This window comes from Monodelphis domestica, chromosome 4 (assembly GCF_027887165.1).
Source record: "Monodelphis domestica isolate mMonDom1 chromosome 4, mMonDom1.pri, whole genome shotgun sequence".
Taxonomy (NCBI): Eukaryota; Metazoa; Chordata; class Mammalia; order Didelphimorphia; family Didelphidae; genus Monodelphis; species Monodelphis domestica.
Window position 1 is genome coordinate 242355037 of NC_077230.1, and position 16185 is coordinate 242371221.

At 39.3% G+C, this 16185-nt stretch overlaps 1 protein-coding gene across 2 annotated transcripts in view; it reads right to left on the minus strand.

The window, feature by feature from the left end:
* Positions 1–2416: 2416 nt before the first annotated feature.
* The window catches only part of HOATZ (HOATZ cilia and flagella associated protein), a 43283-nt gene continuing 29514 nt past the window's right edge, over positions 2417–16185 (minus strand). Inside the window, exon 6 of one of the 2 annotated variants that reach the window (XM_056794421.1) lies at positions 2417–2605. In XM_056794421.1, the coding sequence (XP_056650399.1) occupies positions 2542–2605 (64 nt within the window). In that variant the 3' untranslated portion in view covers positions 2417–2541. Of the gene's footprint in view, positions 2609–16185 lie in introns of both variants that reach the window. The other variant, XM_056794420.1, reaches the window with a different exon arrangement.

The window sequence follows — 16185 nt, forward strand, 5'->3', positions numbered from 1 at the left end:
ATGAGGATCAATGGAACAGGAGGTGGAGGAGAAGATTAAGGTGGAGAATGTAAGCTGACAAGGGCCATAGCCTTGGGAAAGGCTTTAGAGAGAGGGGAAGACACAGAGATTGCTAGAGAAGATTGAAGATCCAAGAGGAAGTTCAAAGGAGTTGCCTTTGCTTTTATTGTTGAGGTAGCAAGGAGGTGTTTCCAATCACGTAGCAATCACATCACCGAGTATAGACAATTAAGATTGGGTGGTAAGGTAGAGGGAACACCTTTGGGCGTGTAGATTTCAACCCACGCTTTCTCCATTTCCCGGGCAAAGGAGGCTCCGATCATGTTAATGAGTCTGCCCTAGGCAAGGGCTGAATGGCCATTTCAAGGTTACATTCACAAACCTTATTGGTAAAACCTTGTGCTTGGAGACACAGTAGCCATACAGTTATTTATGATTCATAGATGTGAATATGCTTGGGATGCTACATCTCCCATTCCACAATCCAATTAATCAGAGGGTTCTGTTAAGTTTTCCTTTGTAGATTATTATAAGCTATTTGAGGGCAGGAACTACATCTTTACTTATTTGTCTTCCTGAGCACTTATTTGTATTTCTGCACACATGTCTTAGAAATACTGGTTTTATTTGAAATGAAAGGGTCACAAATCCCAAATAAGAGCAAGAAGTTATAAGCATCAGTGGCAAAACATGGTCAGGTTCTCTTTCTCCTCTTATTATTTCTATCAGCTTCTCACTAATACAGCAGACAACTCATCAGGTAGGGCACTCACTCCTAGCCACTCATTAAGACTACCACTGAATTATGCCCTATTTCCTTCTGTTAGAGGGGAGCAACAGACATTTTTGTAAAGTCTCTGGCATTCACCTTTTAAAATTAATTCTCATCACTCTTATCTTCAAACCCTCATTGCCTCACCTTAAGTAAGGGTCAGTGGAAAGGCTCTGTCAGGGTGTGCTCTCAGTTTGTGCATAGGTTCCCCTTTTCCCCACTGATAATGAATATAACTGTGGAAAGTACCTTAGATTTAGGTGGGATATTGCCGCTTTTCTTATGTTATTTCATCAAAAGTCTCTGCTTTTGAATTAACTTTATCCTTTGACTGACTAGTAAATTTTAACATATTGATGGGGGCCCCTAAACTATGGTTTTGGGTAGATATAGATCCATATATTACCTTGAATTGGGGGTAGTTTTTCTGAGAGGGCCAGAAGGGCCTACAAAATGAAAGCAGTATGGTATATTTTTAGAACTTTTAGAAATAAACATATCTTCCCCCAAATTCAAATTGACCTATATTGGACATATGGCAGTTGTGCTTTTTGCAAATGTTTCTGGAACGACTGCTGATGGGTTGAGATTAGTTTAGTTCCTGTTCAAAACATCATCTGAGAATAAGGGAGAGATGCTGCCAGCCCTTGGTCTGCCCCAGCCTTCAGGGAACAGCGGATATCTTCTGTTAAGCAGTAAGCTACAGAAAGCTTGGCTGACTGCTGATTGCTGCTGAGAATAGGAATGACAGTCAAGTCGGCTTAAACTCTGATACATCATTATTAACATTCTATTGGTTTTCTGAAATTCCTGGTGAGCTTAGTTATTAAAGAACTTCTGAGACATTTTTGACACCACAACATCTGTTAACTGGACCTGTTTCCCACCATATTATGGCTTCCTAAATCCCACCTGTAACACCCTGGACCTTGTAGTTGATTCAAAGATTGAGTGACGGGGTAGAGTGGAGTAAGACTGTGGTGAATGCTCAACCCTTTAGCCTAGACAACCCAGCCTAGAGTATGGAACCTAAAGTGTTAGTGATGAGGAAACATTTTAATTCTAAAGGAAAACTAAAAAACAACCCAAAAATAACAAAAAAACACAAACCTCCCAAACTTCAAGACAAAACAACTGGTTTTTGGAAAGTTGACTTCATTGGGAGATTTTCAGATGTATCACTTAGCATGTATGGGGATTGTTTATAGGTATGAATTTCAAGCTACTTGCATGGTGATTTGAGTATTCAGTGGTCTGGCAGTGGTCTGCTTTATGAAACAGACTCTAGATTTGTTCCAAGCTAACCTGATAGACCGATCTTGGGAAGAGGCAATGCAAAACAAACAGTGAAACTTTGGCTTCAAACTTTTAGTGCTGAGGCAGCATTTTGGAGATACCAGCATCCCTTCCCCCCATTTCCTTCTTGTCTGTTTTTCCTAATGGCTCCTGAGTTGGTCCTCTTACAGCACCTGTTTCCGGTGCCTTTGCCACACCTAATGTGGCCAAATATGCAATTAGGATCATAAACTTCAAATAGAAATATAAAAAAGTAAATAGAAGAAAGTGTAAAGGGACAGAATTAACAAATGTAGCTGTGATTAAATAGCTGAGGAGATACAAATAAATACATGGAAACTTAGCAAATTATCTTGAAAGTTTATTTGTAAATATAGTTCATTGACCTTTTAACCCAGAACAATAAAAAGAAAACTTGAAAAGAGATGCCATTGTGTGGCATAATCCAAAAGCAAGATTACTTTCCTTCACCATCACTCAGGATTCAAGGCCCTCACTTCTTCTTCATCCATTATTTCCGATTCTGTACGCTCGATCCTGCTGGAGGTAAGAAGTCAATTCCAGTAAATATCTTTCTGTAGCTTGAAACACACACTCTACATTATGAAAAGGCATTTCAGAAATCTCCCCAGGAAACAAGTTCAGACCTTGTGGTTGTGTATATGAAATCTTAAAACAAAGGGTAGCTTAATGGTGGAGTAAGCCAATGTGGTATTATTTGAGGAACTAGGGAAGAAGGCTCCTCCTCTAAGCCTAAAATACCTTCCTCACCAGAGTCACAATGTTTGAAATTTTGCCATTAATTCCTTTACACTAAGTGAAATCTTTAAAAGAAATAAACCTTTATCTTCTGTCTTGGATTTGATGATCAGTTCCAAGACAGAAGAGAGGTAAGGACTAGGTCATCAGGGTTAAGTGACTTGCCCAGGGTCACACAGCTAGGAAGTGTCTGTGGCTACATTTAAATCCAGAACTATCCATCAGCCACCTAGCTATTTCTCCTCTATATCTTCTAAAAGCAAACATTCTTAGGAAGAATTACATGTTAAGTTGCTGAAATCTTGGTAGGAAAGAGCTTTTTGGGTGTTTCTCCCTAGAAATGACCAGAACCAGGCAGAGTCATGGAAAGAGGCAATCGACACTAAGACACAATTGTTCCTAGGATTGACCCTGCTTAAAAATAATTTCATAAAATGAATGTGAGATTTGAAAGGAACCTCAAAGACCATCTCATACAATGTTTGCCTGAACAAGAATTTTCTCCACTAATACACAATAAGTGATCATGTACCCTTTGCTTAAAGACTTCTAATGGGGGGAGACAAGTTTAATTGTAATCATCTTTTATTTGGCATTTTGGTAGCTCAGTGGATAAAATGCTGGACTGAAGAGACAGGAAGACCTAAGTTCAAATCCCTTCTCAGACACTTCATAGCTGTTTGAACTTGGGCAAGTCATTTAGCCCAGGGCACTATGCTAAGAACTTTTCAAATATTTTCTCATTCTATATATCTTGGGTCCTAGTTTTTTTATCCATAAAATGAGAGTAATACTAGATAATTCACATAGCAAAGTTCCTTCCAGTTTTACTATTCTGGAAATCTAGACGCGATTACCAAATGAATGCTTTAGAAAAGAAGCACTTTAGGAATATAGAGAAGAGATTACTCACTATGGGTTGAAATGGCTTTCCTCAGGGGGAGGGAAAGAATATGTGTCCATATTAAAAAAAAAGAGTTAAATTTAAGGATTCAAATGGCTAAGAAAATGTCCAAGTTAGGAAAGAATGTGGTTTATTTTTAGGTAGCCACACTTTTAGCAACACAACTGGTCCAAAGGAAAGATCTGATTTAGCCCTGCATGGTTTAAGGAGCCCAGTTGCTGCTATTCAAATAGCAGTGGTTATGCATCAGACCCAAAGAATCTTTTAGCTGGTCTAGTTTTGCCCACAAGAATATAGTGCCTAGAATCACAGAGGGCTTTAGACATCAAGCCTAAACCCTTCATTTTACAAAGGGGGAAACAGGTCACTTGGCAATCTTTTCCATTCTCCCTTTGGGAATTTTGCTCAAGTTTTCTCCCCACACTACCATATCCACTAGGTGGTAGAAGAAAGACACAGCCTTTCTAGACCACCTCCAGACTATGCCATGCTATCTTGCTGAAAAATGAAATTAATATGTGTTGTTTTAATTGTGTCTGATTCTTAGTGAATCCATTTGGAGTTTTATTTGCAAAGAAACTGGAGAGATGTTCTGACTCCCCTGAGCCACCTAGCTGCTCCCCTTAACTGCTCTCCCTTGACACAGGTCAACATAAGGACAATTATCCTTATTCTCATTCATTCTTATGCCAAGCTTAGAGATGTGTAAGGTTATGATTAATGTCAAAAAATAATCCATTCAATAGTAAACATGTAGATAATAGTAAGGGACAGTCTTGGGAAAACCTGTGGCATAGAGCCTTGTAATAACTGTATTCAAAGGGAGCTTAGAGAGGTATAGTCTTTAGTGAAGACTCTTTCACTCAGGTAAAGAGGCCAAGAGAAGAGAAGTAATTAATTTGTTCAAGATCATAGGTCTCTGGATTCTGCAGGTATGATGAAAAGAATGCTAAAGAACTGATAATATTAGCTAATAGCTAACATCTGTTTAACACTTACTATGGGTCAGACACTATGCTAATCACTTTACACTTAATTTGATCCTCACAATAACCCTGGGAAGAAGATATTGTTATTATCCCCATTATACATATGGGGAAACTGAGGCAAATAGTGATTAAGTGACTTGGTCAGGGTCACACAGTCATTGTCTGCGGCTGGTGTTGAACTCAGGTCTTTCTGACTTCAGGCCTGCTCTGTAGCCACACAGCCACCCAGATTCAGTACTACACAGAGAATTAGAAGACCTAAAGTCCACTCTTGGCTCTAATGATGCTATTGGATTTACAGGCACAACCCTTTCCTTCCCTAAGCCTTAGTTTATCTGTAAAATGGATTAATACCTGATCTACCTGTGTCCAAGGACTGAGGGAAAGAAAGGACTGTCTAAATGAGCAGGCACTGTAAGAAACGTGAGCTATGTCTAATGCCCTTTTCTCTGTTCTTGAAGTCCATCTCCATTTCTTCCCCCTTTTCTGCCCATCACCACCCTTCCCCCTTTTTCAGGATTTCAGTGCCCTTGTGGTCTCTAACACATTATCAAAACCTTCTTCTAGGAAGGGATTTGATGGCAATTGCAAGTGTGAAGTGTAATAATTAAAATAATATTTCTACCCAAATATATATTCTATAAGGTTTATTGGAAGGATAGACAATGTTCCTATAAATAACCTGACCACATGGTGCCTAGCCTGCCAGTCTCTTCCTCATTCCTCCCTCACCTGTCTGCTGTGTCTCTTCTCCATTCTCCCTTTCAATTCTCCCATGGTTCTCCCATGGTTCCCCCGATTCTGCCCCAAACCTTAACTTTTATTGACGTACAGAATGTACACTGACACAACCCTGGCACAACTGTGGTATGTCAGGAATGTTTGATAGACAGGTAAAGTTCCTCAGGAGGGGGAGGGGACAAACTTCTTTGACACAATTCCTCCTGTCCCTGTGATCCTTTGGGAGACCCGTCTCCCCAATGGATCATTTAAATATAACTATCTTATAACTCTAAATACCTTCTAACTAAAAGTAAATACAATATAACATTTTTCTAAGAGGGAGTTACAATAGTTAGAGATGGGAGTAAAATATAAAAACTGATTGATAGATGCATTGACAAAATGCCAATTAGGGGACAGTCCCCTTTGGCATAAGAGTTTACATTCAGAATAAGTATGCTCAACCCCCCTTCAATTCAGTTCATTATATCCCAAAGTTCATTTGGGATCTTTTGATGCAGTGTGTAGCTTCTTCAGGCATCTTTACAGCACCTTCTCCAAAAGGACCTACTTTCTTGATTTTGGGGTCTTGGCAAGTTTCTTTTCCTGAAATTTCTCCAAAAAATTTTAAATCTTAAATTTTTAGGGTAATTACACAATCTCCCCCTGAGGAGGGTGTTGACCAACACCAGAATCACACTAGGATATATGATTGATTTATGAGGTATATGTAAAGATTGTCAAAAGAAAAAACAAAACAAAAACAAACCACCCCCCAAAAAATCCCAAAGAGTAAAAATTAAATTCTGTATAAAACTAAAATAAAAATCTTATGTGTATAAAATTCTGAGTAAAAAAAAAAAACTAAACCTGTAACAGGTCCTTGAATCACAACAAGCCCCAATTAAAGTGACTTATGTCCCACAAGCCTGTAAGACAATAGCAGCAATACAGCACTTTACCTATTTGCAGCCAGGACTACAGAAACTTGCGAAACTATAAGAGTGAAAGGTCTAAGTTTCAGCAGCAAATGGGAAAAATCATTCCCTGGTCTGATTTTACCTTCATTGTTAGAGATAGGGAGAGACAAGATGATAGTCAATCTGAGGTCCTTGTCTCAAAGTATGGTTCAAGGGAGTCCTGCATTTTAACATGTGTTAAATGCCGCAACCTCAATTCTCACACTAGGTTCAAATCCTTTTTTATTGGCATAGAAGTTCAACAATACTCCCTAGATTGGTTTTGGTCTGTTTTGACCTTGTGCTACGTGGCACTGTATATTGGCTCTTTTGTTCCCTTCTTCTGGAATCAGACCTAATCATTAAACAAAATCCCAAAACATTTATCAATAAATGGAAGGTTTCCATAGTTGAAAGCTTTTGGGTATGAATAGTAAGTATTAGGGCTAATAGATACTGTAAATTTATACTGTAAACTTTATCCTTCAAGTAAAAAAATATTAATACTGATCTCATGTACTTCAAACATCACCAACATTAGGAAAAAGAAAAAAAATCAAATATCCTATTACAAATATAAAGAGAAAAAAAATAATAAAAAAAATCATAATTTCACAGTTCAAATTCCATGTGATAATGTGTTAGCCAAGCAGAGGCACAACACAAAAGGTGCTCAATCAAAAATGAAATGTATATCACTCTTAACTTGGCCAGGATCCACAGTGTGAGTGTACATAATTTTTTCACCAGGTAAAAGCCTTTTAAAAACATTAGTACAACAACTAATACAGATTCTAAAAAATACCAAAATCCCCAAAATTATAAGAGCCCACTTAAGGATAACTGCAAACAAGCTAACTATCATTAGGATTCACATGACTTGCTGTATGACATGTAAAAACCTATGAGCACATGAATACTTGTCACAAGTTCTACAGATTTTGCCAATCTTTCAACTTTGGCAAAGATATTTTTAACAAAGTCTATTATTACCGTCATTTCAAAATTTGGTGGGAGAAAAAACCCAGAAAAACCTCTGTACAGTTTATGAAGTATTACAAATATAATAAATCCATTTCAAAGCTACAAGACTTCATAGGAAACATCATTCCCACATACTGGATGAGATTATAATACATCACAGGTTAACTAAGCCTCTTGGTATGAGACTGTAACAGTGTAACAAAACTGTCTCCAATATGTCCCAACCATTTTTATGTGGAGCCAAGGACTAAAAAGTGAAAATCACTTCAGATACATCATCCATTACATTTACAATAAATGCAGAGATGGGAAATATAACAATGCCATTGCACTCTACTTCAGCTACAAATAGATCCTTACCTCTTATTACAAACAACTCAAGAGGCAAATAAATGATCAATCAGAGGTAGGGATGGTCCCAAATATCTGAAAACCATGTCTGAATACTCATTAAAATCAACTTAAATTATTAAATAAGTACATTCTCCAAAATTGTTATACAGGTTGAAACCAGTTTGATGGAGTCCATCCATCATCTCTGTGTGACAATTAACAAAGGCAAAAAATGAACAAAATGTTATTTGTGGGCTTGTACAAAGATATTCTTCTACAGTACAATCGTAGGGGATATTTACAAATAAAGACAATGTAACAGTATAATAGAATATTTTCAATTTTGATAATTTATGAAGTAGTTAACATTAAATTACATATATCTTGTACTTAGAATTGTGTTATTGTAAATCTTGAAATTTCTCAGACTTGTGAATGTTAAAAATTTCCCCATCAGAGAAATCTCAATTGGAACAATTCCCTACTGGGAACATTCCCCATTTTGACTGTGAGAACTTGCCAGGATCCGAAATGGGAGGACCTCTACTCCACCATACTTAGGACTGCTTTAGGGGAGAAAACTCCTTGCTAAACAATGGAAGTACTTAGACCCATGCTTATAATGAGGCAAGGAATTCTTTGAGCCATGCCTGTTTTTAGAATTGATACAATGGGATGCTAGGTACCTATAAAGGTCGGGCAACTTGTAAACTTGCCAGGAGCAAAGAGGTGAAAACTTATTTAGAGGTTTTCTCTTGAGGGGATTAGTCGACTCAACTGTGTTTTCTCTGGTTCAGACTTACTGAGGGGATTAGTTGACCCAGCAGTGTTTTTTCTGATTCAAACTTACTAAAGGGATTAAGTCAACCCAGCAGTGTTTTTAGAATGGGTTGTCCTTTGGACAGTGATTGGTAGATGTAAGGACTTAGGGGAGGTGACATAGGAGAAAAACCCCTATATAAGAAAAAGCAGAATCTCTTGAGAGGAGAATCCTTTTGGAGGATCTCTGATGAGGATCGCTTGGGAAGAATCTCTTGAGAGAGGCTCTGGAGAAGGGAAGCTCTTGGAGGACAATCTCTAAAGAAGTCTCACTGGAGCTCCTCTGAGGGGACTCTGTCCCTCTGGAGGCTCTGGAGAGAGGCCCTTTGGAACAGTCTCTGGCTGGAAGGCTCTTTGAGGAGGACTCTGGCTGGAACTCTCTCTGGTGAAGTCAGCTGAGATGGAGCTGGCCTGGTGTCACTAGAATCCTTGCTTAGACAGACCTTGTGGTGAGTGATAAAAGACTGACTGACTGATCTCTCTCTCTTAAGACTCAGGTCTAGGCCATGTTGGCTTAAGGCCCTTCATACTTATACTTTTTTTCTCTCTCTCTCTCTTTCTTTGATTACTCATTGTATTATTAATTAATTTCTCTATAAAACCCAGTTGACTTGGGCATATTCATGATTGGGAATATATTCCCTGACGACCACCTTATATTTAAAAAAACCAAGACACTGTAGTGAAACATATTTTTAGCTGTCAAATTTACTCACCCACTCTTATGTCTATCATAATTTATATCCTCCACCATTTTAACTCACTACAGTTTATGACCTCAACCATTTAAATTCTAACATTACATAGACTTCTTCATTCTGGGGAGGGGAACAAACTGCAATAGTTAACATCAATAAGGCAATGAGGTCTGACAAGGCTTAAAATTCACCTCCTGACTCTTTGAGGTTCCTTCCCCTCCCAAGTACCATGAGTCATCACAATCCCTTTTGTCCACACCTCTGGAGTCTCCCATGCTGAGGGGAGTTCCCACATTGAGTACAGGTGTTTGGGTGTGTTTTTTTATTTTCCTCACTCAAATAACTATTTCTCCTATCAATATTACTATTACTGAAATTTCTATTCCTATTCTCCTGATTCCTCTTCTTTCAATTCATAATCACATGACCAACATTTCCACAAAAATAACATGTTAGCCATTGTTTTGTGGATTCTTGTAAGGGAGCTATGCTCTCCCCTTGCTTTACCTTTTCAACTGTGTCAGTTAATTCTTTTATCTCCTTCCTCAATGTCTCTACTAAAGTAGCATTATCCTTATCCTTCTCACCCTGTTTAGAAGTCAATTCTTTTATTTCCTTTCTTAATGCTTCCACTAAATCAGTGTTCTTCTTTTCTCCCTCAAAAGCATAAACTGCCACTCTCTTCAATTCTTCAAAGTCCATAGTAGACCAATTTGGACAGCTAGTCATAAAATAATTCCTAACTACTGTAAAAATAGACTCGAATCCAGGACTCCAATCCCCAGAATGCTTTGTAATCACACTGAATTCTCGCCTGGGAGAGAACACAAATGATTATTTAAAGGAGTTCTCCGCCTACTGAGGGCTCTTTTTTGGACTTCCATTTTGGAGCAGAGGCAGCTCTTTCATAATATAGGTGAGGTGTCTAGGCCAGAGGCCTAGACACATGTTTTCTTATCCTGTATTTTCTTTAATCCTTAATTCTTTAATAAACCTCATAAAAATATAATACTCCTTGCAGAGAGAGAAACTAATTTCTACCTGCCTCAGTCTCCCCTAAATTTTAATCTTTACCCTACCTTACAACCACCATTTGTCACAAATTATATTCTGATTTGTCTAAGATCCCATTCCCTATCCAGATCAAGCTCAATATATCTTCCTCCCAACTCAATAAGTCTATCCATAAACTGGGTGGGATTTTCACTATATTCTTGCTTAAGATTTTCAAATTTAGTCCATGTACCAGGCCTATAAGAACAGGCTCTCATAGCTTTTATCAATGCATTTCTAGCCTGGCATAATTGTAAGTAATCTTGCTCTTAATTTGGGTCCCATTTTGGATCTTCAGTTGACTAATGAACTGTTCCCTCTCCTTGGGCCTGATTAACAAGAGAAAGAATCTTATTCATTTCCCTTTCTGTTAGCAAGGCCTGGAGCAAATCTTCTACATCAAGCCATGTGGGATTATATGTATGAAAAATGCTTACAAACTTATTTATCACCACCACAGGCTAAGCTTCATATGAAGGTGTTTTTTCTTTGAGTCTCTCAATGTCCTGTGGAGGAAAAGGTGTATGATATCTAATGTTTACCAAATCTCCACATCTGTTATATGTTGGGGCAACTCTTAGAGGGAAAAGACCTTTATTTGATTCATCTGTGGCAACTGCTGCTTGGTCTGTATTCTGGAGTTCAATGGAGTGGGTTGTAGTGAGGTTGGTAGGGGATGGGGGTGGGGTAGTTGAATGGAGCTGGTCAGCAAGTGGGGATGCAGAGTGAAAAGATTAGGGGTGGGGCTGGGGGCAGGGTGGAGAGGAAGGGGAGTGGGACAGGGTACAAAGTGGAAAGGAGTAGGATGGGTGAGGTCTAGAGAGGTCACAGTAAGGTGGGTAGAAAGGAGGGCATGGAAAAGGATTGAAATAGGTATAGTATGGGTGGGGATATGGCAGTTGGGTGGGCACAGGAGGGTAGTCAGGGTAGAAAGGTAGATTGGGGGGAAACAGGGGATGGGAGTAGTAGGGGATGAGTGAGGTCTGGCAGGGAGAGGAGCTGAGGGGTTCAAGTCCTAATTTGGGTCAGTATGAGGAGAAACCTCCTCACAGGCCAGGTGGGATGATAAGAGCATGTTTTTTGTTAGATTTGACTGAAGGAGTTATGCTAGAATGGTTTGGTTCCAAAGAAAGAAAGGTTTCCTCACTGGAGGGAATGGTTGATTCATCAATATGACATGCCCATAAGTACCAGAATTTATAATCTTTGGACTCTTTGTTTTTAATGGCTAACTTCAAATCTTTTAAGATCTTGAAGTCAAAAGAGCCATATTTTATCCAGGTAAAAGATATGTCCATCCATGTCTTACAAAGCTTTCTAGCTTCTTTCTTTGTCATCCAATTTTCCTTAGGCAAATTTGGATCACTCCAGAAATTTAAAAATTTATATAGGGCTGAATCAGGAGGAATATATCCTGATTTCCTTTGATGTGTTGCAGTATTTCCCATATTGTCTAGTCTGTATGTCTTATTTAAGCTAGTTTGAGTATTGCAAAATGATCAGCTTAAACAATGAAAAGTTCCTAAAACATAAACAAAAAAAAAATGGAGACACAAAGTTCTTCAATGTTATTGTGGAAGGCAATAAGAGGTTTAAAACAAAAAGCTAATGTAAAGAAACCGTTATTGTTGCACAGCAATAGTATCAATAATGAATGTGTATTTAGTTTAATAATTGTTATTAATAATTTCTAACAACATGCATTTATCATAATTATCAGCAATGTTATCAATAAGTAACAATATGCATTCGTTATAGTTATTATTACTAATAACTAACAACATAAACAAGTATCAATGACTAATAATAACCATTAGCAATTAATAATAATGACTAATAATGGTTATTGAAAATTAATAATTATTGTTATTGATAGTATTAATACTATTGTGTTCTAAAAGTATTCCTTATATTTCATGTAATTAAGTTGATTTAATGTTGGCTTTGTTCAAATTTAGAAATTTGGTTTTAATTTAAATTCAATATTATTAATATTTCCTATTAATAATCCTTTTAATTAAATGTATTCAATTTAATAGCATTATTTTAGATCACTAGTAGCAATAGCAAAGGAATTCTTTTTATTTTCCTGAAGTTTCAATTCTCAACAGTAGGTGGCGCTATAAATGCGTGTAGAGTGGAAGGCATCTGTGGGTAGACCTATCAAAGCAAGCAGTCAGATAAATAGAAGGCAAAAAAATTTGTCTTTTAATATGCTAAAGAAAGCAGGCCATCTTCCAGGAAAACTTGGAGTGGCTTTTAATATGCTAATGAAGGCAGGCACTCCCAAGGAAAATGTGACTTTAGATATGCTAAAGAAGGCAGGCAATCCACAAGCAAAGTTTGTGGGTGGGGGGAGGGAGAGAAAAATGCAGTTTCAAGAAACAAATTCCAAAAGAACACTTCCTCTTAGCCCAGGTTTAAGGACTGTTGGGGGAAGGGAGGGATAAGGGAAAGAAAAATGGAGTTAAATCCCTTCCCCTGGAACAGCCATGTGTTTTCAAAGGGGGGGGGGCAGAGTTCTTAACCTTAGTGCTCAGCCTGGAAGGACCCCCCAGGATTAATTTAAAGAATGACTCTGAGCAGGAACCTGCCACAGTGGCCCAGCAGGTGTGGCGATTGGGGGAAAAGACCTGTTGAGTCCTAGTGCTCCTTGGTTTAAACAAAACTCAGTCCTGTTTGGAATGGGGGAGCCCAGCCCTGTGCACTGTTCCCCCAGTCTTCAAGTCTGCAAGTTGGTTCTGTGAGGGGGCCCTTTCCTTTACTGCCCCACTCTTGACCAAAATGGGTCAAGTCAGGTGGGAGGGGGTACATGGGGAGAGTGCAAGAGGCTGGGAAGAAACAGGAGTCTGAGTTTTTCATGCCCATGAGATCTTGCCCTTTAATATAAAGCAGCTGCTCTCCTGCCTGGGTCCCTTGTTCTGTTTCAGGACTGCCCCAGGGAGCCCCTAACTCTACTCCACAGCCTGGAAGGACCCTTAGGATCCATTCAAGGGGTTCTCTCTGCCCTGCACTGCACTAGGCTGAAAGAAGGAACTCTAGGACCTTGCCTGCTGTGGAAAATAAAAAAGCAGGAGTTCCTGTTGGACCCTAAAACACACCTGATTCCATATGGGCAAAAAGGCCCTTTTACCCCTATTCAAGCCAAAAGGAAAGAAAAGAAAAAAAAAAGATGGGGTAGGGAGTGGGGGTGTGCCACCAGGGAAGGAACTTTTCTCACCAATCCAATGTGATCTGATCTGGGAAAAACAGCAGCCTGTTCCCTCTTTCCACCAAGGTTCCTTTCCCATATGAAAGCAGCCTAGCAAACTGAAGCAGCTTCTATCTTAACCTAAGCTTTTCCTAAGACTCAAAACTTCTCTCAGAAGAAAAATAAAGGTTCATTTTCTAAACCAAAGTGGTGGCCAACTATAATAATTAAAATAATATTTCTACCAAGATATATATTTTATAAAATTTATTGGAAGGGTAGACAATGTTCCTATAAGTAACCTGACCACGTGGTGCCTAGCCTGCCAGTCTCTTCCTCATACCTACCTCACCTGTCTTCTGTGTCTCTTCTCTGTTCTCCCTTTCAATTCTCCCACAATTCCCCCCGATTCTGCCCTGTGACAAGGAAATCACTTTAAAAGACTGATATATATTAATTTAAGGTCGCCAAGGAATTCAGCTATGTAATTCCTAAATGAAAACTCAAGTCAGCTGTCAGCCTTTTATAGAGTTTAATTACAAACAGGAGGAAGAAAGGAATTAGAGATATAGAGAGATAGAGGGAGAGAAAGGGGAGAGAAGGGAATAGGGCTTAAATACCCCCTCTGTTTAGGCTGGGCCAAAAGGCCCAAGCCCTTAGATAGCTGGGGCAAAGAAAGGAGATCAGTCCCTATTACTCACGTGACCAAAATGGAGAAACAGTCTCCGGGGCCTCCACCTCCAGCTTCCTTCAGAGCAAGCTTCTCAGAGCACCTCTCCAACCACTCAGAGCCAAAACTCTCCAACCACCCCCCCCCCCCCCCCCAGTCCTCAGACCCCTCTCTCTTTAAGGAAACCATCCAAGTTCCCTCCCCTCAGTTCTCACATCTACCAATCACTGTCCATCAATTTCCCTGTGCCAATGGTGGCTCTAGCTTAACCCAGGACCGCCCAGAGGTCTGGGCTTTGCACATGTCTGTTGGAGGTCATATTCTCAAATAATTAAATTTTGATCTATGCTGCAGCCCTTCCTAAATCCTGTTAGGACTGAGTGGGGTGGAAATTGTATTTTCCAAGACCTGATTCTGTCATTCCAAGTATCTTTATTGTATCAATTCTAAAATCAATCATGACTCAAAGAAATTCCTGTTCTGTGCTTAAGCATAGGTCAAAGCCCTTTCCATTGTTCAGCAAAAGGTTTCTGTCCTAAAGTAATCTTAAGAAGGGAGGAGAAGGAACCTCCCATGCCAATGGGGTTCACATTCCAATACACTATCAGTAAGAAATTTTCCAAGTATGAAATTTCCCAATGGTGAAATTTCCAACATTTATAAGTCTAAGAAATTTTAAGGTTTACAGCCCCAAACCTTAACTTTTATTGACATACAGAAAGTACACTGACTCAACCCTGGTGCAACTGTGGTATGTCAGGAATGTTTGATAGACAGGTAAAGTTCCTTAGGAGGGGGAGGGGATAAACTTCCTTGACAAAGAATTGAAGTGACAGATATTGGAAGAATCATGCTAGCCCCAGAGGGCTTACATTGTAAGCCTTATCTCGAACTGTGGAATGAAGGGCTCTTTACTTTTAAAGGCACTGTGGTCATCAGAGCATGTCTGTCTGTCTGTCTGTCTGTCTGTCTGTCTGTCTGTCTCTCTCTCTCGCGCGCGCGCGCTCTCTCTCTCTCTCTCTCTCTCTCTCTCTCTCTCTCTCTCTCTCTCTCTCTCTCTCTCTCTCTCTCTTTCTCTCTCTCTCTCAGCTTCTCCATCCACACTGACCCATCCTAGTACTTCTGGTCTTTGATTTCAGGGGAAAGTGAACTAGTAGTAACTAAGTTGGAGTTTTAAAATACAGTGGCCTGAAGGCATCATGATTGATTCAAGGCATTGGATCATTAATTATAGATGCTGGGAAATTTGTGGTTTTTCGTTTTTTTGGTTAGGGAAAGCCCTTAGAAGCCATCATATAGGTGAGGACTCCACCTTTAGTAAAGTCAGTCAGATATTTGGGCTATGAGAAACCATTGTAAACTCAGCATCAATCTTTTGTGAAGATGGGATTAACTCTCCCTTGCCCATTTTTAGAGTTAATCAGCAGAAGTGTATACACCCCACTTGTCCTTAAGTATGGGGAGGTCTGTGACCCACATGTGCTATACTGAGTGACAAATTAGAATAGACTGACTGCTCCCTGGGCAGTCCTAAGAAAATTTATAGTCTATAATTGGTCCATGTAAAATGGAAGGAAGGCACAAAAAGTGACAAAAGGAAGGGTCTTTTAAAGTGGCAAGAACTTCCTGTGACCAGTTTTTTCACCTTCCAACTTGGCCCTGGAGGAGCTCCAGCTTGAGACCTTGGACTGCTCTTCAATTTTCCCTTAGAACTGTGAAAATAGGTGAGTGAAAAAGGCTGACTCCCCTTCTTGGCTTTTCTGGAAGTACTAGCCTCGGGAGAGGTCTCCTCTTGGAGGAGGCCTTGTGGCTAGAATTCTTGTTTAATTTGCCTCTGTTTCCCTCTGCTGGGGCCTCTGAAGCCCTGCCTGGTTCAGACCTGCTGGAGTAAATATCTACTCTCTCATTTCTTTACTTTCACTCTTTCCCCCTATTTTATTAATAAATTGCTATAAAGTCATTCTGACTTGAGTAATAATTTCTAGTGACCACATTCTTATAAATTTATTCCAACCCTTTAATTTTTAAACCTTATA